This window comes from Abramis brama (assembly GCF_963993115.1).
Source record: "Abramis brama genome assembly, chromosome: 10".
NCBI classification, from domain to species: Eukaryota; Metazoa; Chordata; class Actinopteri; order Cypriniformes; family Leuciscidae; genus Abramis; species Abramis brama.
Genome location: NC_139972.1, coordinates 10826725 through 10838541, shown reverse-complemented (window position 1 = coordinate 10838541; position 11817 = coordinate 10826725). Strand labels below are relative to the sequence as shown.

Here is an 11817-nt window from a genome sequence, read left to right as displayed (position 1 = left end):
CATATGTAGATCAGAGAAATCCAAATTTTCTCGTGGGAGCATGCCCCCGAACCCCCCTAACTACGCCGGGGCCTTGAGTCTTGTTGCCCAGGGGACAGGAAATTGTTAATCCGGCCCTGAGCTCAATGAAAAAACAACTTATGATTTCGGGGGTTTACATAGCAGGCTATTGTCCGGTTTCCCCCGCAAAATCGACTGACCGCGTCTGATCAAAAGTAACCTGCCTTGTCTTGTCTGTTGGTGTCAGTGGCCTCTTTGCTTCGGGATTTTTCATTGCGTGAAAAAAGGAGAACAGTGTCAACAGAACACGATGCGTGAGATTTGGCAGCCCTGTCTTCACCAACAACATTGTGCATTATATTTATCAAAAAACAATTTTATTATCGAACTGAGGGGGGGCTGGGGGGGCCTTTGGAGATAACTGGCCCCAGGGCCTTTACAAGTCATAATCCGTCCCTGCCCGCAAGCAACCTCCGTGTGTGTGTGTGTGTTTGAGTTGCGAGCTCTGCTCACGCTCACCGGAAAGGCAAAGTTAAAAAAAACGTGCCGACATGAAATTTCTCTGGACTTGTTTCTTTTTGCAATAGCACTACTTCACGTATGTTTAAGCGTAGTGCGTCTGTGTTGTACGTCACCACGTATCACACATGACCAGCGTCGGCCAATAGTGAGCCTACGTGGTGACGTGCAACACAGACGCACTACGCTTAAACATACGTGAAAAGACCCGAGGCCCAGAGAGAAGGAAATGAAAAGTGGAATAAAGTCGTTATTTTTGTTTGTTTTAGCGCACAAAAAGTATTCTCGTCGCTTTATAAACTTAAGATTGAGCCACTGGAGTCACTTGGACTATATTAATGATGTCTTTAATACATTTTCTGGGCCAGCAAGTTTCAGTCCCTTAGAAGCCTATGGAGGAGTGAGACAACTCTCAGATTTAATCAAAAATATCTTCATTTGTGTTCCCAAGATGAACAAAGGTCTTACGGGGTTGGAACAACTTGAGGGTGAGTAATTACTGAGAATTTTCATTTTTGGGTGAACTATCCCTTTAAGGCCGTTCCTGTTTGGAATATGTGATTGTATATTGTCAACAAAAAGCAGAAACATTCTGCATTTCCATTTTGTAGTGTGGATAATTCATAGCAACATTTATCCTCATTCTCATTTTTAAGAATCTGTTATCTTGACATAATTTATGCTACTGCCCACTGACATGCTTTTAAAGCTATTGTTATCCAAATTTTTTGGCCTTTAAACACCTTAAAATGCACATATGTAGGTCAGAGAAATCCAAATTTTATCGGGGGAGCATGTCCCCGAACCCCCCTAACTACCTCACATTTGAATACGCATGACTGTGTGGTAATGTGTGCTGGTGTGGCTACAGTGCCAGGGCTGAATTTTTGAGCCAGTTTGCCCCTGCATATGTATATATGTAACAATATACATTATTCTCTGTATCAAATCATTATTACCCAGCTCCTGATGTTTCGGGCTCATCCCCTGATGTTTTTAAAACCTAGAAACACCCCTGCAAATGCATATACAAAATTTGTAACTTAAATAAGTAATAATCAAATAAAGAGACAATATATAAAAATTTTTAAAGTCTTACAGTTACAACCAGCCCTCAATGAAAATGAGTTTGACACCCCATAAGGTGTTTGTGATAACTAAGAAAGTACATTACTTTAATCTACCAAACTAGAAAATACACTATGATTTTAAGTAAACTGTTTTACATATATATGTTTTACGTATGCAGAACTGTTGAATTTAAATGAATGTTTGATGTGTACATTTAACTTGTTTTTTTTTAACATAATGCCTTTATGTATAATGCATTACAAAAGTATTTTAATACAGTAATTATGCCTTGTAATACACCTTATAATGCATTGTATTATTTCATGAACCACTGTAACAAGTTATAATACATTATAATACTTATCTATTTATTAAAAACACCTTAAGTTTAGAAAGTGTAATGCAATGAAACACAGCAAACAACCAATTTCAGAATCTGCAAATATTATAATGCATTCTAACTTTGGTTACAATTATTTATGAAATGATATAATGCATTATAAACTACATTATGAATACCTTCATAATGTATTATACATCAGGGCTTTAAGTAAAGTGTTTCGTTTTTTTATCAAATACAGTCATGTAGATTTTAATGTGTAATTTTATTAAATTTTTAATTTTAAATTCTGCTCTTCTATGATCCTGACAGAAGAACCTTCTCCAGAATAAAACGCAGGGTATAAGGGTTCAGTGAAAGTGGTCTGGACTCTGTGAAGGAGAGTCATTGTGTCAGAGACGCTGTAGAAGGACAGAGTTCCTGCTCTGTGATCCAGATACACTCCTACTCTAGAGGAGCAGACAGCGGGAATTGAGACTCGCTTATTATCATGTGTGAAATAGACATTCTGGTGATCGAGTGACAATCTCCATGATTTTATGTTGCCACCAAGTCTACAATCTTCCCTTTTTCCTTTACGTCCAATTCCTTTGTAACAAACTGCTACAGAACAGTCGTCCCCACTGCACTCAACCTCCCAGTAACAGCGACTGTACAAACCCTCTCGACACAAGATATAAATATACCAATCAAATCTCTCTGGGTGATCAGGATACTCTTGCTCTTCAACTGAATGTGATGCTTTTCTGTTCTCTTCTGACAAGATTAGTTTTTTGTATGCAGTGTTTGGATCCAGTTGCAGTTGACAGAAATCTGAGGAGGAGGAATGAACACAAACATGGAGTTATTAACAGTATTATTATTATTATAACCTTAATATGTCACTTTGTATTTTTTGACTAATATCTATCAATTATCATGTACAGTATTTGTGAAGAAATCGCTCAACTTACATTGCCAAAATGTATTTGGAGTCTTTGGTTCTGGAGTCTGTGCAACATGAACATTTGACACTGAAAACATGAGAAGAAACTCAACTGTAAACTCAAAATGAGGTGTAATCACACATAGTGTGAATTAAACATTTTATTACCATAGGAAATAAAAGCGTTCAGACCTTCTCGGGATATTCTGGCTGTTTGCTGATGATAGACGTCCTCCAAAACCTCCTTAAACGCTGAGATTGAAATGTCTTTAAAAGACAGATGAGTGTGTTGAGTGAAGCTGGGAACGTCTTCAAATGAAGGTAAAACACACACAGACTGACAGCTCTGAAATGAGAATATTAAAAATAATTAAGACTTAATTTTTAAATCAGAACAGATCTTTTCCAGAACATAAAACGGTACAATAGTGTTTAATTTTATGGATAATTCCCAACATTTTTGCATCATTACCTTCAGACACTGGATGTGATCATCAGTAATCAGAAGTTTGTCAATCTCTGCTTGTCTTTTTCTGAGTTCTGTCAGCTCTTGATCCAGATGTTTGTGAAGTTCCTCTGCTCGATCTATCTCAGTCTTCTCCTGAGCTCTGATCTGCTCTTTAATCTCAGAGCGTTTCTTCTCAAGAGAGCAGATGAGCTCAGTGAAGACCTTCTCAATGTCCTCCATGGTCTCTAGCGCTGAACTCTGACAGAGACACAAAGATCTGATCATGCAGACAGGAACAACAGCCTGTATTTATGAGACTAATTTCAATTATACCATGGTCTGGGTGAATACTCGATTCTGATTGGCTGCAGGGTGTCCATTAACCCTTGTGTGGTGTTCATATTTTTGTTACTCAGCCAGTGTTCGTGGGTCTGGTGGACCCGCTGCATTTTTGGGTTTTTAATTCAACACAATCAAAAATGTTATGTTAAAATACTCAACAGGGGCCTCATTTATAACTGTTGCGTACGCACAAAACAGGCCCTGAAAGAGGCGTACGCCACTTCCGACGCATAAGTTGTGATTTATAAAAACAAACTTGACAGGAAAATTTGCGCACCTGCACGCAAACTCTGACCCATGCGTACGAACGTTTTGGAGATGGAGCAGTTTGGCGACACCGATGGTGAGCTGGAGTTAAATGTCTTTTTGGTCACTTTTAGACAAAAAATCTAAAGAAAATTAAACATCTACAGAAAGATAATACAAAAATAATTTCACTCACCAAGCCTGTCACTTGAAGCAAATATCCATCCCTTCTTAAATGTCCACGCCAGCGAGCGCGTTGGGCCGTTTAGTGAAACTGACGCAGTTTAAATAAATAATGATTTAAACTACGGTATGTTTTACTTCTGATATAAACATTTAGATTAAATATGCCATTCAAATTATGGAGTTAAACACTTAAACATGAAATCATTACTGAGAAATTTTTTATATTCAATCAATATAAATATTTGTTGTGGATGCGATGCTTTTGAACACTTTTCCTGTGGCGTGCTGCGTTTTAATATTTTAACCACAGAGATAATTGCTTATCATGATAATACCAGATTGTCTGAGAAAATAGTTTCGTGCAAATAATGCCCAAGGTCTATCCATTTCCATTAAAAATAGAAATCAATTAAAAATACAATTCGGCCAGTGGAAAAGATTGAGAAAAAACTTTCTCTGAAATGTATTTTACACTATTTGATTTATGTATTCAAAAACAAGCCAAGGATAGGCAACTACTTGATTTTTATTAATGTAATGTGTCTTGTTAAACGTTATCAAGTGGATGAATAATTATATGCAAATGATATGCAGATGAGGATATGCATAGTAAAACTAGGCGTTGTAAGCTCCATATATGGTTATTTCGGGGTGGAGACGCATGTGCGCACAATCTTCCACTGACTGGGATTTATAAAATGAATTCTGCGCAGGTTCTGGCGTACGAACGGTTTTATAAGTCTGAATATTTTTATGCGTACGCCATTTTTGGCTTTCGGGCGCACGTACACTTTTAGTAAGGTTCCTACGCACAGTTTTATAAATGAGACCCCAGATGTTTACTTCATCCCAATTACAAGCAATATAAACAGCATATATGGTTAATATTTTCTCTTTACCTTTGTTAGATCACATTTAAGAATTGCAACCTTGTGCAGGAATGGCAGGGGTAGAAACAAAACTCACTCTTGCACTCTTTCACACTTACACACAATCTCTCTCTCACACGCACGCACACACACACTCATGCACACACATACACACACCCACAACACACACAAAACACACACCCACACACATGCACTCACTTGGATATGTGGTGTACGGTCACTCTCCATAGGCATAATGGTTTTTCTAATGTACAAACTGTATAATCTATCCCCCTACACTAACCCTACCCCTAAACCTACCAATCACAGAAAACTTTTGGCATTTTTTGAATTTCAAAAAACACCATTTAGTATGTTTTAGTATGAGGACACAGATGTCGTCATAAACCATGTTTACGTTGTAATACCCATGTCATTATACACATTTGTGTTCTCATAAACCATAAACAAGAACATACACACACTAACAGCAGGCCCTGACAGGAGGAGGACAGAGTAAAGGTACACAGGACCTACAATTTACACACTTTTATTAGCCCCGGGTCCAGTGGACCCGAACATCCTGTGTGTAATATAAATGTGTAGGGGGGGTGTACAGTGTGTTTTCATTGAGAATGTGTTCTGATATATATTCCTCACAGAAAATGAGCCAAGGCCAATGAGTCTCAGTTTGAAAAAATAATTAATTGTATAATTTTTCTTTTGATAAAAAATGAAAACGGGTCCAACAGACCCGAACACCACACAAGGGTTAAAAAGTGATAGAGGACACCTAGTAAATAAACCGTCAGGCGTAACCAGGGAAACCAAGTTATTGTTTGTAAAAACTTTAGATTTCAATTGTAAAACTAATTAAAATATAAACTAATGTTTTAAAAATGTGTTATTTGGCAAGTGACCATGGTATAGGCGGGTTAATGCCCTTCGAGGTGTCCATTGTCAGGTATTAATGGACTTCGGCGGAGGCAAATTAATGGACCTCCGCTGCACGTCGGACGGTTCACGCCTCGCCGTCTTCCATTAATACCTGACAATGGACACCTCGTCGGGCATTAACCCTTACTTAAATTACTCCATTATCATAAATCTTTTCCAAATCCAGACAGTGATTATGCATTCTATCAGACAAATGAAGTGGTAAAACTAAAATGTTACATATTTATACTGGATTAGTTTTCCAGTTATTTGCAAACATAAATTATAAAACTACAAATAACTGAAAGTGACATTACCGGAAAAAATGGCTACTTTTGCCTGCGCAAAAACGACATAAATCAGGAAACATTTGCATTTACACATATTTTGTTGTTGCTGTTTGTATGAGTGAGTTTTCGCTTTTGTTTTTCCGATGCAAGTGTTGCTTAAGATTCTCCGTAGGATACTGTAATAATACGTCACTTTTACAAGAGCTGTAAACATCACTGTCATCTTCTGATACTCACTTTAAAAGACTTCACAGCTTCACTGAGTTCCTGCTGACCTCTCTCTCGCTCCTGGATCAGCTTCTGACACGACACCTTTATCTCCTTTAACTCTTTCTGAAAATGTTCACATAAAAGAAGTAGGCTAGTATCTCAGTAAATTTAAATTGGTCATTTAAAAAAATAAATAAATAACTTTGACTAAAATTATCAACTCAAAAAAAAAAAAAAAAAAAAGAAATCTACCTGAAATTATAAGCATTCATTACCTTTTTACTAGTCCATTCTGAATCCACAGACACCACACTGTGGTTTTTGTGACCGTCAACCATACACAAGTAACAAATACACTGACGATCATCCTGACAGTAAATCTCCAGAAGTTTCCCATGACTGAGACAGATGTTCTCCTGAATGTGTCTGGAAGCTTCGACTAGTTTGTGCTTCATAAACGCAGGAGATTGATAGTGAGGCTGCAGGTGAGTTTGACAGAAGGAGGCCAAGCACTGCAGACAGGACTTTACAGCTCTGTTCTTCTCTGTAGTGCAAACATCACACTCCACAGCAGCCGTTTGTAGGGACGTCTTCTGCAGCGTCTCCATCATCTCAGCTATCAGAGTGTTCTTCTTCAGTAGAGGTCTCTGACTGAAGCTCTCTCTGCATTGGGGACAGCGGTACGGCGGCCCCTGCTCCTTCTGGCCCCAGCAGTCAGTAATACAGCTCATACAGTAACTGTGTCCACAGGGAATCGTCACCGGCTCCTTCAGAGGATCCAAACAGACTGGACAGCTGAACTGATCCACATATGGACTCGCTGCAGATTCAGACATTTCTGTGCAGTGTTCAAAGATGAACAGATTCTCAGCTTCTGTAATAAGGGCTGTCTAGCCAAGAAAATCAGTTATTTGTCTTTTTGAATTTTCAGGGCTGCCAACACTCACGCAATTGACACTTTTCACACGCTCTCACGCCACACATCCATTTTCTCACGCACAGAAAAATTGCGGAGCAAAGAGGTACTTTTAATATTAAACTAATTCTCAGCTCTTAGATTCCGTCAATTTTATTACGAAATTCAGACAAAAATACGTTTGGCGCTTGTAAATGTGACGTGACAGATCGCTGAGCGCCTCAGTTCAAGTGCACGTGAACCGATCATCTGTTACTTTTTTATTTAAAGATGCAGTACAACTTACCGAAAGTATACATAACATCGACCAATTAGTGTTTTTCAACCACGGAAAGAGGTCAGTATAACAGCAGGAGAACAATTATGTCACATAACGTTACATTTACCTCAGGAAAGCCATTTAATGACCATAGCATGTTAATTGAATAGAAAAAATGGCTAGAGAGGAGATTTTGCTGAGCACTATATTACATATTTATTATATTTTTACTTATGTCATTAAATAATTGTTATTATAACAAAAACAGCATTATATTTAATTTAATTTGTTATTTTTAACCTTTAATAATACCAGCAGATTGGGCCCTCTATGTTTACAGCATTAGGTGAGATTATTTTTTTAAATAAAATTTAAAATAAACATGTATCCAAATTAGTCAATATTGAATCAAAATCGGAATCAAATCACAAGAATGCAATTGAAATCTTGAAATTTTTGTCAAGCAATAATAAAAACTGTATCCTACCAGTCATTGAACAATGTAAACATTGTAACATGTTGTCACTAAACTTCATAAAATTCTATTTAGTTACCAAATGTTTACTTATTGTGATGCAATATTTGTTTTGCCCTGAATTTTACTTGAGTGAAAGTATGGATACTGACGAGATTTTACAAAGTCCGAGAATAACCAAATAATTAATTTGAGAAAAGACTAATCACAATTTGAATCACAATGTTTCTTTTTAAAAGCAGACAACATGATAAAGTCATAATCTTTGGATCTTATGAAGTACTTACCTCGACAGAAATTCAACTCAAATATGACGCGCGTTAAAGCTTATAAAGCTTTTTACACAAAGAGCAGCGGTGTTGATGTATTACAGATGTTGAATCACTTGTGTAGAGGAGAAATAGCCTAAGTTCTTCTTCTTCTTCTTCTTCTTCTTCTTCTTTCCAATTTTACGGCGGTTGGCATCCAGCTTTTTGGTGCATTACCGCCCCCCTCTGCTCCGGAATATGGATCAGATAATAGATTTTATAATACAACTTTGTCCATTCTCTTTCCTACACTTACATAACACTCATTCCCCTCAAATAAACACTCACACACAAAACACACTTTAATTATCAATTAAATCCTATTGAAAAGTCCCGCCTCCCTTAAAAATAACATCAATATTCTACTCTGAGTCCCATTTACTGCGCTTAATAACCCTTTTAATGTAATCTCCTGCACCCCAATCTGCCTCAACTTATTCTTCATTACCTGCCTCTGCATTTCATATCTCTTACAACTCATAATTATATGCTCCACTGACTCCTCTTCTCGACAACCCTCACACAACCCTGTCTGGTGCTTCCCTATCAACTTTAGTGTTTTATTCAGTGAACAGTGTCCCAACCTCAACCTCGTCATCACAGCCTCTTCTTTCCTATTCCCACTTCCCACCCTATCCCCTTTAACATTTCTCTGAATTTGGTATAAATGCCTCCCTTTCTCCTCTCTATCCCACTTCTCTTGCCATCTTTTATTTATTTTCTCCCAAATTATGCTTTTAACCTCTGCTTTACTAACATTAACCTGTACTTCTACATTCTCTTTTGTTAGCGCCCTTTTAGCCAGCCTATCTGCCATCTCATTACCTGTAATGCCAACATGTGCTGGCACCCACATAAATTTAACCTGACATCCCATATGACTTAACCTTGTGTTTAATTGAAGTACTTCATACAGGATATCTTGCCGAGCTTTTGAATGGAATGACCTTAAACTTGCCAAGACTGATAAAGAATCAGAACATATTAAAACCTTTTCCTGTCTTACCTTTTCCACCCATTGTAAAGCAATTAAAATTGCCATCATCTCTACTGTATATACCCCTAAATTATTAGATGTTTTTTTACAAATTTCTACTTCTTTCCCTGGAATTGCCACCCCAAACCCTGTTTCTTCTGTCTCTGGTTTTTTAGCACCATCTGTATAAATCTGCATAAATTCACTATAGTTCCCACTTACTCTATTGTTAAATATTCTTTTCAGATTAACTTCTTCCTTTTCTTTCCTTTTCTCCTCATGCACATACCAGTCTACCTCAGGCCATGTCATCTTCCAAGGGGCAATCTCTGGAAAACTACCGTAGGACTTATTCTAAGATTAAATACTTCTAACTCTTTAGCTACATTATTTCCAATTCGACCAAAGTTTTCCTTTAACTTTCTTCCATTTTCCCAGCAATCCTGCAATACTGCTTTTGTAGGATGCGAGTCATTATGGCCCTGCAATCCAGCCCAGTAATTCGCCATCAGTTGAATCCTTCTTAATTCCAGTGGCATTTCTCCCATTTCCACTTGTATGGCAGGTACTGAAGAAGTTTTAAAAGCACCACAGCAAATTCTTAAAGCTTGATTCTGAATAACCTCCAACCTCATTAAAAGCGACTTAGCTGCAGACCCAACCACTATACTACCATAATCTAACACTGATCTTATCAGAGCCACATATATACTTTTAAGCGATGAACGACTGGCACCCCACTCTCTTCCTGTCAAACATCTCATCACATTAATGACTTTCTTGCACTTATCTTCCATTTTCTTTATATGTTCTGCAAATGTCAACCTTGCATCTAAAATCACTCCCAAAAACTTAATGGAATTTACCCTCTCTAACTGTCTCCCATACATCATTAGCTTAATTTCTTCCTGAATTCTTTTCCTGGTAAAAAAGACTGTCTGAGTCTTTTCTATTGAAAACCTGAATCCCCATTCATAAGCCCATTCCACCACTTTATCTATTGCTTTCTGAACCTTCCTAATTGTATACTCTATATTTCTTCCTCTTTTCCACAATGCCCCGTCATCTGCAAACAATGATGTTCCAATGTCTTCTGAAACATTTACAAAGACATCATTTATCATTATAATAAATAACAAAGGACTTATCACACTTCCTTGAGGTGTCCCGTTCCCAACCTCATATTGGCTTGACTCTTCTGCCCCTATTCTTATTTGAATTTTCCTACCAAACAGAAAATCTTTTATCCAGTTAAACAAATTCCCACCTATCCCTATTTTATCCAACTTGATTAATAACCCCTCCTTCCACATCATATCATAGGCCTTTTCAATATCAAAGAATACTGCAACTACAGTCTCTTTATTTACTTGTGCCCTTCTTATTTCAGTCTCTAATCTTACTACTGAATCCATTGTGTTCCTTCCCTTCCTTAATCCACTCTGACAACTTACCAGTAATCCTCTTTTCTCTATTTCATATGAAAATCTCTCTGTTATCATCCTCTCCATTATCTTACACAAGTTAGATGTTAGAGCAATTGGTCTATAACTTATGGGTTTACTTGGATCTTTGCCAGGTTTCCTAATTGGAACCACTACTGCTTCTTTCCATGCACCTGGCAGTTTTCCCTCCTTCCATATCTTGTTAAATACCTCCAGTAACTTTAATAGTGATCTTTCCCCAAGGTGTTTTAACATTACATAACACACCTGATCCTTCCCTGGAGAAGTAGGCTTTGCTCTTTTGATCGCTCTAACCAATTCCGCCAGAGAAAAAGCCTCATCAATAATACTACCAGTCTCTTCCTTCCTATTTAACGCATGCATATTTTGATTTAAAGTTACTGACCTTCTCCTTCTCTCTTCTTCTGATAAATTTTCTGAACTGTGTATCTTTGTAAACGCCTTTGCCATTATTTCTGCCTTTTCCAGATTAGTGACACCTATCTCCTCCTCTAATATCAACACTGGGTACTCCCACTGTCTCCTATCTCCACCCATCCTCTTTATCATTGACCATACCTTACCCACAGGTGTTGATCTTCCAGTTTCATCACAAAATTTACTCCAACTCGCCCTCTTTGCCTGTCGAATAGTTCTTCTCACTTCTGCCTGCGCTTTTTTATACTGAATTAGTGACTGCATGTTATGATCCCTCTTTACTTGTTTAAACGCTTTATTTCTTTTCCTCACTGCCTTTTGACACTCTTCATTCCACCAAGGCACCAATTTTCTATTACCTCTATTTTTCCCTTTAGGAATAGCTTCTTCCGCTGCCATTATGATTGCTGAAGTAACTTGGCTATTAATCTCCTCTATACTTCCAGCTATATCAATCCTAGTCATTATTTCTTCACTCATCTTCTTGAATTTATCCCAGTCAGCTTTTTCAAATATCCACTTTGGGATCCTTTCTTCTACCCTTATTTCTTGTCTTCCACCTACTCTGCATATAACTGGGTAGTGATCACTACCCAGAGTATTTGTTTTCCAGACCTC

General features: G+C 37.6%; 1 protein-coding gene across 2 annotated transcripts; it reads right to left on the bottom strand.

Moving 5' to 3' along the window:
- Nucleotides 1-632: 632 nt before the first annotated feature.
- LOC311090595 (E3 ubiquitin/ISG15 ligase TRIM25-like) lies at nt 633-9556 on the bottom strand. Of its 2 annotated transcripts, none has more exons than XM_084125976.1 (7): nt 8320-8472; nt 6658-7272; nt 6410-6505; nt 3328-3561; nt 3048-3201; nt 2884-2943; nt 633-2743 (listed from the first exon to the last, which is right to left on the bottom strand). In XM_084125976.1, exons 2-7 carry the CDS (start codon nt 7216-7218, stop codon nt 2199-2201), a joined length of 1650 nt encoding a protein of 549 aa, XP_083982102.1. In that variant the 5' UTR covers nt 7219-7272; nt 8320-8472; the 3' UTR covers nt 633-2198. The 2 variants fall into 2 exon arrangements, with proteins under 2 accessions (XP_083982102.1, XP_083982103.1); XM_084125977.1 differs by having other exon boundaries at nt 692-2743; nt 6658-7268; nt 8320-9556.
- Between the last annotated feature and the right edge of the window lie 2261 nt (nt 9557-11817).